Source organism: Myxine glutinosa, chromosome 7 (assembly GCF_964187855.1).
Source record: "Myxine glutinosa chromosome 7, kmMyxGlut1.1, whole genome shotgun sequence".
Classification (NCBI taxonomy): Eukaryota; Metazoa; Chordata; class Myxini; order Myxiniformes; family Myxinidae; genus Myxine; species Myxine glutinosa.
In genome coordinates this window covers 117,848,971-117,867,121 of record NC_136267.1, presented here as the reverse complement: position 1 = coordinate 117,867,121, position 18,151 = coordinate 117,848,971, and the positions used below count along the sequence as shown (strand labels likewise).

At 45.7% G+C, this 18,151-nt stretch overlaps 2 protein-coding genes across 4 annotated transcripts in view; both read right to left on the bottom strand.

Annotated features, from left to right (window-relative positions):
* The window catches only part of LOC137431519 (arf-GAP with GTPase, ANK repeat and PH domain-containing protein 1), a 709,868-nt gene that overhangs the window by 415,205 nt on the left and 276,512 nt on the right, over positions 1 to 18,151 (bottom strand). The window lies entirely within an intron of this gene.
* Positions 11,020 to 18,151, bottom strand: part of LOC137431522 (carboxy-terminal domain RNA polymerase II polypeptide A small phosphatase 1) — a 126,368-nt gene continuing 119,236 nt past the window's right edge. For all 3 annotated transcript variants that reach the window (XM_068122912.2, XM_068122913.2, XM_068122911.2), the window contains one exon: positions 11,020 to 12,964. In XM_068122912.2, the coding sequence (XP_067979013.1) occupies positions 12,839 to 12,964 (126 nt within the window). In that variant the 3' untranslated portion in view covers positions 11,020 to 12,838. The remainder of the gene's footprint in view (positions 12,965 to 18,151) is intronic.

The window sequence follows — 18,151 nt, the reverse complement described above, 5'->3', positions numbered from 1 at the left end:
ATTCCAACCATGGAATCGAGTGGTGAACCGGAATCGACGTCGATTCCAAGTACTTCCTACTTCTGAGAAATAAGCGTTTTTACGGGGAATTTTTTTCCGTTCTGGTTACAAGTGGCCTGGTAAGGTATTGTTTGAAAAAGAACACACCCTTGGGGTTCACTCTCTCACCGCAGGCAGGTTGGTGGTCTTTCTGTCTTCTACCGACCCCCTTGTTCCTCCTGCTCTGTCTGTGCTCTGCCCCCCAAATATTCCTGCAGGACGCACAAGATCTGCCAGCAACTCTCTTCTGGTGAAACTGCCAAAATGAAGACGCACTGCTCACTTTCACTCTTTCATTCCTCTTTTCTCCCGCCTCTGGAACAAACTCCCACACTCTCTTCAATCCCTCTTCTCCCTCCAAGTCTTCAAAACAGCTGTTCACCACCATCTCATATCTTCCCCCAATCCAAAACCTTGATCTTTTCTACCCCCGCTAATCCACCCCAAACCCACCTCCTTCAAATTCCCTATTTTCTTTCCTGGGAGCCCTGTAGTGTCCATCTTGTTTATCCTATGTACCCCACCCCAGTCCACTCTCTTCCACAGATCTCCTGATGTCCCAGTTCCCAACTGTTGTTGTACTTCCCTTTCTCTCCTCCTCTTGTCTCCCGCTCCCATTATTATATGTTGTATGTGGTAGCTCTCATACGAGCCTGGACTAAGTATACAATATATATATATATATATATATATATTGTTGCGGATATGGGATTTGGCCTCCATCCATATCCGCTTGTAAATATTCCCCTATTTCCCCAATACTCCCCGACTATCCCCAATCCCCCATTCCCTAGTCCCATTGTCTGTAAACAACACTCTGTAGCCCCGACCTCCCCCTTTTTCCCCCATTAAATGTCGTGCCCAGGTTCACCGCATCTCACGTAGACAACTATAGGACATCTTGCTAGTTATTCTTAGTCTATGTCAGTTAAGGACTCGTTTCCATTAATTCTGACTCTTCGTTGCACCAGAATGTGATTGTATGGCACCAGTAGTAAGTTTAGGACCTCCCAATACCTCCCCACAATCTCATCTCCGCATCCTCCCATCTTCCTCATGAAACAACAACAACAACTACAACAACAGCGGGGGCGGCGCGGGGAGTGTGCGTCCTCACTCCGGCTTGGTTAGCCGCCATTGCCCATGTGCTCCGACGGGGTTACCACACAGGGGCTGACTGTCAGCCCCTCGTCAAGGGCGGAGCCCGGTAACCCCCCCGCACCCAATAAGAAGCGGCGGATCGATTCCATCTGGGGCGGAGCTAACGAGCCGAGGGCGTGTCACTCCCCGCTGGATATACGCAGCCACTTACCGGAGGTGACGTCAGATGCGCCCCCAGCTTGGAGAGAGAAGTCGCCACCTCCGAGCGCTGAATACCTCCCCGCATCTCTGGACTGGACCAAGCTGTATCCTGTCCCTGAGCCAAGGTGCACCTTGAGCCATCGACTACCTGCCCCTCCTTGCCATCAATCCCTGTGTGAGTCAGTCTTGTCCCGTTTATCTGTGGTCTGTCGGGGCTAAGATAGGACCGTGTTTAAGTGCCCACCTTTCTGTGCTGTACCTCTTGTTAGTGTAATCTAAACGTTCTGCATATCCCATATTATAACCTCCTCCGGAGGTCTTGAGAACTGTACCCCTGGTGTCGTGTCATTTAACCTAGCCGTTGTGTCCTTTTCCTTCATTGATTTAGCATAGCGCGATTCGGCCAACGTTCGAGTGTAATCGGGTAAACTGTGCAGACGCGGTCATACCAAACCGCTCGGTAAACTAACATCCAAAACCGCGTCTGTAACATTTGGTGTCGGGAAGTGGGATTCGATCCGGAGCGCGTTTCACGCGCTCGAAATTATAACGGCGAAATTTGATTGTGTTTTACAAAAAAAAAAAAAAAAACCCGAATTTTGAAAGTCGCGCTATGGCAGACCAAGACGGCTGGGTTCCGGTAGAGGAGAGTGAGGCAGGGTCGATCCAGGACCAAAATGAGGGACATGAGGGGAGCGAAGCAGTGAGGGTGGCAGGTTCGCAAAATAGCGTCGTCGCGCACGAGGTTACGGGCGCGCAAAATGGCGCCTCGCACATGGCCACGGCGCCCACGCCCGTGACCGTAGCAGCGCCGCCGATGGATTGGGGCCTATTTATGATCCAAATGAAGGCCCTTATGGATGCTCAGAGTGAGCAAATTAAGGCTCAGAGTGAGCAAATGGGGGTAATGAGGGACGAAGCGAGGGGTACCGGTGAGGGATTAGACAATAATTTTAAGGGATTAGACAAGAAATTTGGGAAATTAGACGATAGATTAGGGGAAATACAGGAGGGGTTAACGGGGGTAGAAAATAGAATGGCTGCCCAGGAGAATCAGATAAAGGGAGTGAAAAATGGGTTAGAGGGGTTAGAAAACAGTATGGAAGGCAAATTGAGGGACATGAGGGACCAAGCGGAAAGGGAAGTTAAACAAATGGGGCAGCAGATAGAGGGGGTCAGAATGGGGGTAGAAACCAAACTGGATGCTCACAGGGAGGAAATGGAGCAGATGAGGGTGGCATCTGGGCAGGAGATGCAAGTGATGGGAGAAGAGATCAGAAGAGGTGTGTGTGAGGAGGTCGGAGGAGTGCGCGAGGAGGTGAGGCACTGTAAGGAGCACATGGAGAAGGAGGTGAGAAAGGGGACTGTAAAGTTACAAGGGGGCATAGAGGACCTGACGCAGGAGGTGGAACAGCTGACGGAGGGACAAAAAGGACTAACGGAGCAGGTTCAAAGGAACACTGCGGTATTAGGAGGGTTAAAAGCGACACAGAAAGAACTAAAAGACGACTTGATAGCGACGAAGAGGGAATGTCAGATGGTACGTGAGGGACTGACAACGAGGTTGGACGAGGTGACAGAGGTAATGGAGACGAAGGACCGGCAGGTGAGGACGCACATGGAAACGGTCAAGGTAGCCTTAGAGGACGAACTTGAGGAGACGTACCGGGAAATAAAAGAGGTGAAGCAGAAACTAGAAGAAGTGGAAGAAGGGGTGAGCGAAATTAAGAAGCGACGGAGAGGGGATAAGAAAGAGATAAAAGAGGAGATAAAAGAATTGGTCCAAAGTCTGTGTTTGGATCGTGATGATGTGCTCATTAACCGGATGAGGGATTCGCAGGTGATGGAGGAGAAGCGAAGAGGAAGAGGACCCGGTGTAAGTGGTGACCAATATGGTCGTGCGTATGATGCGCCAGGTGATTTAATGAGCTTGGGGGTCGAGATGGACCCGGGTGTTCGTGAGAGGCCGTTGGTGAAGTGTGCGACAGGTCTGGTGTGCGAAAGAGGAGGTGTGCGAGAAAGTCCGACTCTGGGGTGTGTGAGGAAAAAGTGCGTGCCAAGGAGTGAGGGTGCTGGCGAGAGTGAGTCGGTCGTAGCGCGTGTGCGAGGGAGCACATGGAAGCGCGGTGTGGTAAGTGTTACAGAGGGTGTGACGGAAGAGTGTGCGCAAGAGTGTGCGCGAGAAAGGTGTGTAACGGACAGGTGCATGGGGAAAGAGTGCGCTGTCGGGAGTAAGGGTGAGTGCGCTGTCAAGAGTAGTGGTGAGAGTAGTGAGAGTGACAAGGAGCGTGAGTTGGTTGTGACAGGTGAGCGAGGATGTACACCTGGAATGGAAGGATGCACACCTGGAATGGTAGAGCGTGAGTGGGAATGCACGCTGGAATTGGTCGTGAGGCACGTGGTTGGGTGTGCGAGTGAGGGCACACCTGTGATTGTCACAGAGGAAGTGACCGAGGAAGGGGTGCGAAGAGGTGTGTTGGTGAGGTGTGCGAGCGACGAATGTGTGCCAAGGTGTTCGGTGGTCAGGTGTGTGACCAAGTCTGTGAGTGGAATGAGAGTACCTGGGTGTGTAAGGAAAGGTACGAGGAACATGGGAACGGCATGTATGAGCAAGAAAGGGGTAGCGTATGCTTGTAAGCATCCAGGTGAAGCATCGACGGTAACCGGGTTAGAGGTTAGAACGACTTATAGCCGAATCGGGCCCTCGGTGCGTGCCGGGCCTCGCTTTGAACGGCCGCGTCCGTGCTCCACTAGGCGGAGCTGGCAGCCCGATAGGAAGGGTCGTCATGGCGACCACTTTTTGTTGAGGCATTCCGGCAGGTCGAGATCGGGCCATTGGATGGCTCCACGCCGAGGAGGTGCGTGGGATCTCGGCCCGGGTAAGCCCCCGTCCCTGCCCCGAATGCCGGACGCATCCAGCGGCCGGCACAAAACAACCAGCATTCATTGCTTGGCTGTACGAAGCCGGGCTTTGGACAGGAATTGGCGCACCGAGAGGCATTAGTGAGTGGACTGTGTGATGAGGTTAGTGTTTTGGACCCAAAATTAGAGGAAAACAAAATTTGATGATTGGCAAAGGATTGGCAGTAATGATTGGCAGATGATGGGTAGTGATTGGCAAATTTTTGATTTGTTGAAATTTGATGTGCAAAATTGGTAGTGAGCGATGGGCCCGGTGGGTAAGGGTGGCATCCCTGCCACCCTTCCCATGTGGGGGCAAATGCGCAATAGCTTATGGGGTGTATGGCAGTGAAAACTAGCCCGGGTGGGTTAGGATATTGGTAGGGATCTAGCGAAGATGACCTTAGGTAACGTTAAGTTTAGTTAGTGACTGATACCTGTAGTGGGGACGCAGGTAGATTAGTGTGGATGATAATGACGTGGGAGCGCAATAGTTTAAAGGGACGACTGGGAAGCGCAAGTTTTAGAGGGGAGTAGTTAGCTGAGATGATGCCGTGTGGTTGAGAATTGAACAGGTGTGATTGCACAGGTGTGCAACTGAACAGGTGTGTGGAGCAGTGTGTGGAGCAGTGAGTGTGTGGATCAGCGCGAATGCGCTTGGGGAGAGAAGGGTGCAGGCGGCACCAAGTGTGAGAGCACAGGTGTGCAAGTGCAGGTGTGTGGAATACGTGGAGTGAGAATGGTGGAAATTGTGGAGTGGAGTGGATGGTGCGAAGGTGTGAATGGGGGAAGAGTGGACCCCCATCACGGATACCCGGGGCGGGTAGTGTAAGTGTTAGGTAGAGGGGTAGGTAAATTGTGGTTGGATATTGGCATTTATGGTGCGGTTGCAGAATGGTATTGTGGATGGGTGCATTAGTGTCGTGGAAATGGCTGGGCGTGTAGCCTGTTAGTGTGTGTAGTTGGTTGGGCACTCCACCACTGTGAGGATGTCGGCCAGGTGAGGCCGCAGGTGGGCTCTGGGAGCCGGTAGAGTTGTGGATGGGGCCCGAGGATCCGGAGGACGGACCCGGGTAGCCCAGTGCCAGAGAGGGCACCGAGTGGGGAGAGCGCCAGAGGGCCTTCCCCAGGTAGTTAGGTTAGGGTAAGGAGCAGGTAAGCTCGGGTGGCAACTACAGTGGTGGAGGTGTGCAGGTGGGTAGACCTGCGGGGAGAGCTACACGTCGCGGCCCAGAAATTGTGCGAGGGCACCGGGAGATGAATCGGGGGAGTGAGACCCCAAATTGAAAAGCACCACAGGTTGGTCAATGGGAATTGGTTTTTAGAACCCATAGTGTAAGAGGGCCAATGGTTTGGCAGGGAAAGACCCCGGGTAATGTAAAGTTGTTAAAGTCATTTAGGAAATAGTTAGGATTAATGAACCTGTCGCACCATACGCAGCCACTTACCTGTGGTGATGATGACTCCACACCTGTGTTTTCTTTGTTCTGTGTGCAGGAAATGAGAATTGCTGTGTGGATTGGTGAGACGCATCACGACGTGGATGAGACATTGGGGTGATTCCATCTCTCCCTCCTTAGGAGGGACTGATGATGAATTGGTGATGGCAAATTATGATGTTGAGTTGGAGATGGCAAATTTTGATGAGAGTTGAAAATGGCAAATTTGATTGGTTAGGAGGGAGAGAAAACGAATTTGGTTTATGGGAGGAACGGGGAAGACAGTAGGGACGTTTGTTGATTTGTAAAGTAGATGTTTATGGGTAGTGTTGTGTTTTGTGGATACAGTAAGGGGTAAGGGAGGGGCAATGTAGGTTACCTGGTGGGGGGGGGGGGGGGGCGTATGGTAGGAACGTACCTGTCTCACCTGGTTCCCATGTGCCCCTAGTGTGCATTACCTAATGTTGCGTGCACTTTTGCGCCCTTACCACCTTACTCACTTGTCTTCTTCTTTTGTCTCCCACCTCCGAGGATCTGGCTTTGGGGCAGAGAGAGAGGAGAGAGAGGTGCTGGCTCCGCAGTTGTGGGCCTGCACTTTCGCTGCTTGCTGCCGGGATCGATACACCATATGGACCGCAATTTTGGTGGCCACCCACAATGGACCGCAGTTCTTTTGCGGGCAAGCACCACCCGTTGATGGACCTCTGGGTCAACGTGGCACCTATGCCATCCAGGTGAACCACTAATAGTTGGCCCCCTGACACCACAATACAGAAATGGACGCGGTTGGCGCCTTTCTTTATTTTTGAAGGAAGCCAGAACACCAAGTGGGCTCCAAGGCAAGACCAGCGGCAGAACATCGGCCGGCTGCGACACCACCGGTGACGTTGAACATTTTATTGGTGCACCGGATGGTGCTGACTGTATGGATGGGGTGGTGCTTTTGGTGCTTGGATGGGGTGCTCTGCACATTATTAAAGGCCGTAGGGCCACAGAGCACTCGTGGGTTGGTGTATCGATGCTGGCATGCGTGCTCTCTCTATGCATAACATCTGCATGTGTTCCTCCAAAAACAGGTCCTGGATCGTAGTGTAAATATCAGTGTAATCTTGTGTAAATAATGCTCCCTACCGGCTGTATGTTTAGTTTGAGAATTCTTTCCGCGATTCGGTTATCCTGTGGGTGTGTTTCGGTGAGGAGAAGGGTGCAACGTCGCAGGGGGACATATTTACTCATTTGTGAACATCTGTAAAACTGTCGCACTCAGGGTAGAGTTAAAAGTAGAGGGAACTACATCTGAGTGCCACACTAACGTAGGTAAAGATTTATCGGGTCGGGACGCCCCGAGGTAGAGAAGGGTGCAATGTTGCGGATATGGGATTTGGCCTCCATCCATATCCGCTTGTAAATATTCCCCTATTTCCCCAATACTCCCCGACTATCCCCAATCCCCCATTCCCTAGTCCCATTGTCTGTAAACAACACTCTGTAGCCCCGACCTCCCCCTTTTTCCCCCATTAAATGTCGTGCCCAGGTTCACCGCATCTCACGTAGACAACTATAGGACATCTTGCTAGTTATTCTTAGTCTATGTCAGTTAAGGACTCGTTTCCATTAATTCTGACTCTTCGTTGCACCAGAATGTGATTGTATGGCACCAGTAGTAAGTTTAGGACCTCCCAATACCTCCCCACAATCTCATCTCCGCATCCTCCCATCTTCCTCATGAAACAACAACAACTACAACAACAGCGGGGGCGGCGCGGCGGCGGCGCGGGGAGTGTGCGTCCTCACTCCGGCTTGGTTAGCCGCCATTGCCCATGTGCTCCGACGGGGTTACCACACAGGGGCTGACTGTCAGCCCCTCGTCAAGGGCGGAGCCCGGTAACCCCCCCGCACCCAATAAGAAGCGGCGGACCGATTCCATCTGGGGCGGAGCTAACGAGCCGAGGGCGTGTCACTCCCCGCTGGATATACGCAGCCACTTACCGGAGGTGACGTCAGATGCGCCCCCAGCTTGGAGAGAGAAGTCGCCACCTCCGAGCGCTGAATACCTCCCCGCATCTCTGGACTGGACCGAGCTGTATCCTGTCCCTGAGCCAAGGTGCACCTTGAGCCATCGACTACCTGCCCCTCCTTGCCATCAATCCCTGTGTGAGTCAGTCTTGTCCCGTTTATCTGTGGTCTGTCGGGGCTAAGATAGGACCGTGTTTAAGTGCCCACCTTTCTGTGCTGTACCTCTTGTTAGTGTAATCTAAACGTTCTGCATATCCCATATTATAACCTCCTCCGGAGGTCTTGAGAACTGTACCCCTGGTGTCGTGTCATTTAACCTAGCCGTTGTGTCCTTTTCCTTCATTGATTTAGCATAGCGCGATTCGGCCAACGTTCGAGTGTAATCGGGTAAACTGTGCAGACGCGGTCATACCAAACCGCTCGGTAAACTAACATCCAAAACCGCGTCTGTAACAATATATATATATATATATATATATATATATATATATATATATATATATATATATATATATATAGTTTTTTTTGTTTTGTTTTTATCTAGAGGTACAGTGTTTAAAACAAGTAATACAATCATCATAGCACATTACATTTTGTCGCAGTTAAACACATCCTTAACTCGATGGTATTCACAGCATACTTACCCCGCACAGTCTTTAAAAGGACTTGGTGGGTACCAACTTTTTTTTTTTTTCTTGATCCAATATGGCTACCAGACCACGTGACCTATGGCATCATAAGTTTACATTCTCCAATGTAATTGTTGCGCGGATTACACTCAATAAATTTCAAACTGATGGGACTAAGCGTTGCACTTGTCGAATTATGACATCATAATGAAGGCACTAATGACATCATCGTTAATGCTTATTCCCAATGTGGAGTTCTTTTCATGGAATGGTTTCATGGAATGGTTCCAATTTTTCCATGAAATGATTTCGAAGATATAGAGGTCCAAAGTTTTTCAGATTTTCCAAGATGGTGCCTGTATCATGTGACCTATGACATCATAATTCTCACAAATTCTACATGAGTAGATGCATACTATGGTGAAAGTTCCATGTCAACCAGACCAATGGTTGCCGAGAAAATGAATATTAAAATGCAGACACGTATGTACGCGCCTGATCATCACTATCGGAATCCGTATCGGAATCATGTATCGTATTTCCTCAGTGCTCAGATACCACCATCTCGCGACACCTCGTTGATGACTTCTCCACTCCGGATTCGCCGTGAGGCCAGTGCAACAGCTCAGATTGCAACAGAGATTTCTGCAGGCCAGTGCAAGAGATTTCTCCATTCCAGATTTACTGCCCGATCAGGGCGAGGGTAGCACTGTATCGCTCCGGGCCTACCTACCCTTTGCCTTCCGAGCCCTCAAATAATTTGAGCAGTCTGTCTGAGACACAAAGGCTTGCCCCTTCCTCCCTGTAACCTCTCCACTGCACACCCACATCTCTCCCATTCCATCAAGCAATATTGGCCCTACATTTTGGTGAGTACCCCTGTAACTGGTTATTTAATTGTCCATTTGGTATTTCATTTATGTTCTTTTTTTATTTGTTTAATATTTATCTCTATGTGGTTAAGTGAGGTTATAGTAATGTTAGGGTGACCCTCGGCCACATAGCTATTTGGGCGGTGTATAAGCTAACAGATCGCTGTCCATCGATCTTGCCAAGGCCGAAACACCTATCGGCTCAAAATTCTTTTAACTGTTGACTTGGTAGTTTTTACAATGAAGGAAACATAAACAATGTTGTTAAAAGTTTATTTTGTGATTAATTTGTGATTGGAGTTATGTTGTTTGGAATGAAAAAGGAGATATCGAGTTCAAGTAAATGACGACATGCCATGATGGTTTCTCCCTTCAAAACGTGAACTTTTTGGATGGCCATATGCAGATTCGCCACGGACCCACGATCGACGTTTCTATACGTGAACGTACCCGTTTGTTTGCGAACGGGTACGTTTTTAATGGAAGTCCTTCACGAACTTGCTGTCCATGTCTGACGTGCGACTGAGGGTGCTACAGGAATGTGGAATGTATTGGTTTCATGCTTTAGCATTCGCCGTATCTGCATCGTCTGTTTGCTTCTGGCCTCCCACCCATGCGTAGCACGGGTATCTCACTAGTAATGAGTAATTTGTGAAGCAGTTGGAGATTTTGGGATGCAGGTTTGACACAAGCAATACTCCAATCATCAGTATCGGAGTATTGTTACGGATTCGTCACTTCCGTTGTGGTGGTTTGCATCCACTGTAAATATTTCTGATTCCATGTACTATTATTGTTTTCAAAAGGTTTATTGTCCATGAACTGTTTTCAAAAGGTAAAAAAGTTAATGTTGAAAGAAACAGGAAACCGGATCGGGAACCGGACGACGAAGAGGATGAAGAGAAAAGAGGGCGGAGCGAGTGAGTCGGACAAGAAGGAGCCGAGCTACTTGCGGTTTGGAGCGAACGTTGGCGAGCAAGAGTCACTAGCGAACTCTCGGGCTTCCCGGGAAAGGGGTCCCTGCGACAGAGTTGTCATCGCTGTGACCGATCAACCTGCGTGTCAGGTTTTTGGCGGTGGATTCCGAGGAGAATTATCGCCGGGCCGTTACGTCTCAGGAACGGGTCGTCGGCCATTTTGATCCACACGCGTCGAGCAAGGTCTTTGCTTCGTCAGCCGTTTTCACTGCTTTCAGACGTATCTGGCGTGTGTGTGTGCACCGTGGCTTGAAGATTAATTTGCGGTTCGCCAACTGTGAGCCGTGAAAGTCCATACCCGAGGGTGGGATTTCCCAGTCGCCTTGAGGGCGCCTTTGTGCAGCTTTGGGGCTGTGTGACTGTACTTGCCATCCGCACGGGATTCTGGTCTCGATTGGACATCGTTCTGGCGATCGCTGGAGCGAATCAACTTTGGGCTTGAAGCCGGGAATATGAGACATTGGGGATGTTCTTGTTTCACTCACTTGGAGCACAGTGAGTTATATATTACAAAACTGATGGTACCATCATAGGACATATTGATTGTACTTTTGATTACTATTATTGTTGTACTGTTATTCTTGTGTGATCTTAATACAATATTTGTTTGTGAGTAACAATTGGGGTGGCTTCTCCATTGATCTTTGACATACAGAATAACACATTTTTCTGCCGTGACTCCTCTCGGGGCTCGGAGGTACACCGTGACCAGGGGGTCGGGGAGGAGCACGTAACAATATTAAGAAAGATATGACATGGGTAAGACACCAAAGCAAATGGCCATTACCAGTGCAAAATAAATTACTTTGACACCTCGTGAAGATGCAGCTGCATGGCAAAGTAAAACAATTGTACATAGTTTATTTTCCTGTTGGTGAGGCGTCCAATGTTACGGAAGGATTACAATTTATACCTGTTCAAATATTTACCAATCGCTTACAGCTCAATGATATTTCGACAAATTAAAGTGCAGGGAAAAGTCCACGTGTTACCAGGATACAGTGTTTGCATCAGCATTTGTGGTTGCACGATGACACATTGCAAAATATTCATTTGAGGCAAAAGCACACACCACCAAATTGCTTACCAAAAAGGAGCCAAACAATTAACCGTGTTAATGTCTGTATTAAAAATTTATGCGATGCAGTGCCAATTTCAGGAAAAGAATTGTTACAAAGAGTGGTTGAATGTAATTCACAAACAAACATGGAAAAGCCATAAAGAGCGGCCTTTGAAGTATAAAAAAAACTGACTTTCTGGGACCAGCTTTAACGGAAACATGTAAATACAAAGCTGACAAGTAAAGTAAAACATTATCCCACCCTCATGCCCCTCCAATAAACTCCCTCCTAACCCCCATCTCCCACCCACAAAGCAGACTGAACATTAATGATACAAATTCAAGGAAGCATTTTTGTTAGAATCGCGATATGGCCCACTAAAAAAAATAAAAATCTAAATGCTACGAAATGAATCCAACTAAAAAGCAATTGCATAAAGTTCAAATGTTGCAAACTTGCAGAAGGCAAAAGGACATCTTATTAAGCCAGCAAGGCAAATATGCATCTTTAAAAGTTTAACATAGCAAAATAATTATTTTAGTGGACAAATATGAATTAACGTTTAAATATTCCTCCTTTAAAAAAATTATTATTTTTTAACTTTTTCTTTTCCTTGCAAACCTGGGATGGAGTTTGAGGCACACATTTAGCACATCGGGCAACTCCTCTAGGAACGGAGAAGGCCTCTTACAAATGCCCGCTACAGCGCCACCCTCAAACTCGCAAAACATACGGCACCGTTCAACCAAATATGTGTCCTTTGTTTGCAGAGACGTTCTGCCAACAGCATTTTTTGCAAACTGTTATCATTTGATATCGATGGTTTTAATAACTTCTCTCGATTACACTTTAGTGTTAACTACGATTAAAATATTTAGTACAATACCGCCTTTGCGTGATATACGGTTTATGCACCCGAGATTATTGCCCATGAGCGAAACTGTCCATGTTCAATGGGGATCAGCCATTCACGTCCACTTAACATGAAAATAAAGAGTTTTTAAAGGAAGGGAGGAAAATGCAGGCATTTTCATTGGGGCAGTCGTTCAATTGTGGTAGTGTGTATAAAATAAAATGTTTGAAGGTTTTACCAATGTATACGAGCTGGCACAAAAGGCACTTTATATCTCAAAACTTAACAGCTTGACCACCTTCTGCATAGAACAATGCTTAACATGAAAATAATAAAACCACAGACATAAAAAGAGATTATTATTAAGGCACCGTTAAAATTAACTGGGTTATTTTTGGTGCTTCTGGAAGGTTTCGGGGATGTCCCTCATGTTTTTAGTCTCGCTTCCTCTTGTGCATCGTAACAATGTTGCCGATTTTATAAAAGAACCAATTCCAAACTGGGTGTTGATCATGGTGGCAGAAACCTCACGCCTTCCACTCCCTTGTGTCCCTCCAGCTTGGTTTCAAGTGTTGCTCTTGCTTAACTGCACCAATAACAAATAGTCCCTGGTGAGCAGAGGTCATCCGGGCATACACGTGACCTGAGCAGCTGCATCTCATCATGGCTTTGCCTCCCTCCATTCATAAACCTCACCGACCCAAAGTTGTGGCCAACACTACACTCGAAGAGTAACTTTTGACTCTTTGTTAGCTGGTTCTGTGCTGCCTGAGCAAGCTGTAAATGTCATCCACTTGACTGAGTCCCTCAAACAGTGGGAGAAGGTCCAAGAGCTCTGTGTCAGACATGTCATCGAACCAGGACACCACCGGGACCTGTAGAAAGAACAGTAAAAGTGTGAGTGAAGTACGGTTAGAATGTACAAAAATTGGAATTGCATAAGCTGTGGAAAGTTTTTTGGCCATTTTTGCTTGAATCATCATCCCAATGTTATTGAATTACCAGTCCTTTTTAACCCTTTGAGTACGGGATTTTTTTTTTTGATAAAAATACCCCCGGTACGGGATTAGTTTTGGCCATAGTAACTATAAACAATCTCCAGGCAGTAGTTCAGGGAGGCCCAAATGAAAAGGCAAAAATATCAGAAATTGAAGGATTTTTTATTTTAAACGATTTATGCAAACATCTGTTAAATCATATCACACGCAAATCATCAAAATCTAAACAATACATGGCGGCCATTTTGAAAAAAGATTGAATTAAAAGGGCCTCGTCCTCTAAAAAAAAAATCTCCCACTCTCTCTCTCTCTCTCTCTCTCTCTTCTCTCTTCTCTCTTCTCTCTTCTCTCTCTCTCTCTCCACTCAAACTCTTGGGTCTCACCATCAGTCATGATCTTTCTTGAGAAAAACACATTTCTAAGTTGGCCTCCAAAGTCAGTTGCCGATTGGACATTCTCTGTCGTACAAAGTCATTATTTGGCACACTTAAACTGCTATGCACTGCAAGGGCTTCATCCACAACTTGATGGAGTACTGCCCTCCCCTTTAGGCTGGTGCCCCTGCCTCACACCTTGCTCAGCTTAACAACGTGGAAACCAAAGGCTCCAAGATCATTGGAATCTCCCGCGATGAAGCAAGCAGTCCGCCAGCAATCCCTTTCTGGTGAAACTCCCAAAATACAGAATCACTGGTCACCTCCACTCATTAGTTTCTCTTTTTTCCTGCATGTGGAACCAACTTTCACATTCTCTTCAATCACATTCTTCCCTCCAAGTCTTCAAGACAGCTGTTCATCACAATATCAGATCATCCCCCATCCAAAACCATGATCTTTTCTACCCCTATCAACCCACCCACACCCTTCAAAACTACCTCTTTCCAAATTTCCAATTTTTCCTTCCCAAGTTTGCTTCTGTATCCATATTGTCCACCCCGTGCATCCTCCCCTCACACTCTTTCCTCACCACATCCCTTATTTGTCCAGGTATCGCTCTATTTTGTCCCTCAACCCTGTTGTTGGTGCCACACCCCCCACCCCCACCACCCCCTCTTTTTACTGTTCATTTTGTTCTGTTGCATCCTGGTTCATTCGGTGTTCTAGCTCTTCCACGAGCCTTAACTTCTATACAAAAAGACAACAACAACAGACCTGTTTCGTCTTACCAACTGAGCAGTTACCTTCATAACGGTGACAAAATATTAACATGCCATATGCTGCATAGTATGGTCCACAGTTCAACCTTTTGATGCAAACTGAATCCATGTCTACAAATCTGCCCTACTTTGACACAAGGAAGCAACTGTCATTTTTGTCAAAATTGAGTTGTCACTTGTTATAGGGTATTTGAGGTATGCTCTACACGTTCGTACACAAAATAAAGTAACACGACCCTCCATTTCTGAGATATTAACATGTCAAAAGGAAGCAAGTACAGAAATATTGTCATAAAACTTTGACAAAAGGAAGCAACTGAGCAGGTCTTAGTTAGCCAATCATATATCAGCATAGAAATGGCAGATTGAGGGAGTTAACCAATCAGAGAGCTCCTATTATCCAGCTTGGCTTTCTCATGGTTTTTGCTCTGTGTTGTGCTTGTGCAACTGGTTGTGAAACCGCCCGAAAATGCTGAAATTCTCTGATGTTTTCGCCCATTTGAGAGATATGTAAGTACCTGACTGTTCAATATGCTATTAGGCATTCAATTTTTAGATTCTTTTGAGTGAAACTCACGTTAACTAGTGTTTATTGTCTATTTACTAGACGTTTATATCCTGTCTTGTTTGTGCGCAGTTTTTGTGTAGTCCCATATACACTAATTTGTTTTTCCTTGTCATCTTCCACTAAAAATTAACTGAATGCATGACCAAATAAATTACATTTCTCCACATATCTGGTTGTTTATTCTTTTTCCAGTTGTGATACACGTTCTTCTGTAGCAGAAGTGTTTGAGTGAGTATTTAAACAAAAAAAAACAAAAAAAAAACAAGCCCAAAACAAACCAAAACAAAATAATAACAAATGGTCTGCTTTAGGATAGTATTGTGCATTGAAAGTATTCTGCCTTTTTATAGGGGGGACGGGGACGTTGATTACGTACATGTGCCTGCACATACCCTTCCCGCCCTGTCACTCCTTGATGTGTAAACAAATTTGGATTATTATTAATAAATACACACAAAACCAATAAATATATATCTAGCACAGTTTCATACCAGAGTGATCAGAAAATTTGAAAAGTTGCTTCCTTTTGTCAAAGTATTAGGCCTGGAACTATTACCATAACACTTTGACAAAACGAAGCAAGTGACATAATTCACACAAAAATATGAATTCATATCTCCAAACCATGGTTGCCTAAAAAGTCTTCTTTGAGTACAGTTTGAAAAACTTTATACCCAGGAAGTAAGAAACTCTGCCAAAGAGAGCAGAAAGAAAAACACATTTTCCTCATTTACAAGAAAACTCCTTTCAGGCAGTTGCTTCCTTTTGTCAAAGTTGGGCAGAAATCCCCTTATCCTCCAAGTTATAATTTATACAGTACTGTACTGTGCAAATGTTTGGGTTATTTTCACATTTATTGGCTCTCCTCTGGGCTCTGGGAAGCTATTCCCCATTAAAGCTTTGTGGGAAGTGGATGGGTGGTTCCTATACAGCCACCCGGCTGCTGGTTGCATCATTTTTCTGTGGGGGGAGAGGGGTTAAGGGGCAATCTTTGAACACGACTGTGTTTCAACCGGTTAAAAGACTATGAGGACCCAAAATACCCTAAGGACCCAGAAGACCCAATGGACCCCAAACACCCAAAATACCCTGTAGACTGTTAAAGACACAAAATACCATGAAGACCCAGAAGACCCCAAGGACTCTGAAGACCCAAAAGACCCAAACAACCCCAAGGACCCAAAAGACCCCAAGGACTCAGAAGACCCACAAGGACTCTGAAGATCCAAAATACCCCAAAGACCCAATGGACCCCAAACACCCAAAATACCCCGCAGACCCAAAAGACCCCGAAGACCCAAAATACCCTGAAGATTGTTAAAGACACAAAAGACCATGAAGACCCAGAAGACCCCAATGACCCAAAAGACTGAAAAGACCCTGAGGATCCAAAAGACCCAAACAACCCCAAGGACCCAAAAGACCCCAAGGACTCAGAAGACCCCCAAGGACTCTGAAGATCCAAAATACCCCAAAGACCCAAAATACCCTGAGGACTCCCAAAGATCCAAAAGACTGAAAAGACCCTGAAGACCAAATGGACCCCAAAGACCCTGAAGACCCCAAAGACCCAGAGAATCCAAAAGACTCAAACAATCCCAAGGACCCAAATGGCCCAGAGGACCCAAAATACCCCAAGGACCCAGAAGACCCCAAGGACTCCAAAGACCCAAAAGACCCTGAAGACTGTTAAAGACCCAAAATACTCCAAAAAACCCCAAAAGGCCCCAATATCCTAAAAGACCCAGAAGACCCCTAAAGACCCTGAAAACATATAAACACCCCAAAGGCACAAAATGCCCCAAATACCCTTAAATACCCCGAAGACCCAAAAGACCCTGAAGACTGTTAAACACCCAAAAGACCCCGAAGACCCAAAATACCCCAAAGACCCTTAAATACCCTGAAGACCCAAAATACCCCAAAGACCCTTGAAGACCCCAAGGACCCAAATGACCCAGAGGACTTTAAAGACTGACAAGTCCCTGAAAACCCAAAATACCCCAAAGACACCAAGACCCTTAAAAATCCAAAAGACCCTGAAGACCCAAAATTCCCTAAAGACCCTGAATACCCAAAATACCCCAAGACCCTTAAAGACCACAAAGACCCTGAAGACTCTGAAGACTGTTGAAGACCCAAACGACCACGAAGACCCCAAAAAAACCCAAAGACTGAAAAGTTCGAAAAGACCCCGAAGGCCCAAAATACCCCGTAGGCCTTAAATACCTGAAAGACCCCAAAGACCCAAATAATCCAAAAGACTGAAAGACCCCGGAGCCCCTTAAAGACCCTGAGGACCCAGTGGACCCCAAATTACCCCTAAGACAAAATACCCCAAAGACCCTTAAATACCCCAAATATCCAGATTGAGGACCTAAAATACTCGAATGACTCAAAAGACACCGATGAACCAGAAGACACAAAAGACGCTGAAGACACTGAAGACCCCAAATGACCCCGAGGACACAAAAGACCCCAAGGACACAAAAGACCCCAAGGACTCCGAAGACCCAAAAGAAGAGTAATTATGCCTCTTACATTGGAATTGTAGACGGTGGCTTGCATACTGAGACTCAAGGTCTGTGTACAGAAGCGGTATTTTTTAATCACAATAAAGACAAGGCACAGGGAGGTGAAATTTGCTGCACTGCCACCGAAATTGTGCAATGTGCGCAGAGTAAAACGAGTGTTCATTTACGTCTGTAGGATGTCTAACAAATAAAGATGATATAAGCACCCCTGACACTAGGCCCAGACTTCGGCATGCTCACGTGGCTGTACCGTCAAAAACTGTTCCAACCCGTCATTTTTGACTGGCTTTATACTAGTATAATAATAAAACCTCTATAATAATACAAATATAACCTCTACAATAAATATATAAGAAAAATATAATAATAAAAATACAACCTCTACAATAATAAAAATATAATAAAACGTCTACAATAATAAAAATATAAAAATAAAACCTCCATAATAATAAAAATATAACCTCTATAATAATAAAAATATAGTAATAAAACCTCTATAATAATAAAAATATAACCTCTATAATAATAAAAATATAATAATAAAACCTCGATTAATAATAAAAATATAACCTCTACAATAATAAAAATATAATAATAAAAATATAATAATAAAACCTTTATAATAATCAAAATATAACCTCCAATAATAAAAAATATAATAATAAAACCTCTATAATAATAAAAATATAACCTCTATAATAATAAAAATATAATAATAAAACCTCTATAATAATAAAAATATAACCTCTACAATAATAAAAATATAATAATAAAAATATAATAATAAAACCTCTCTAATAATAAAA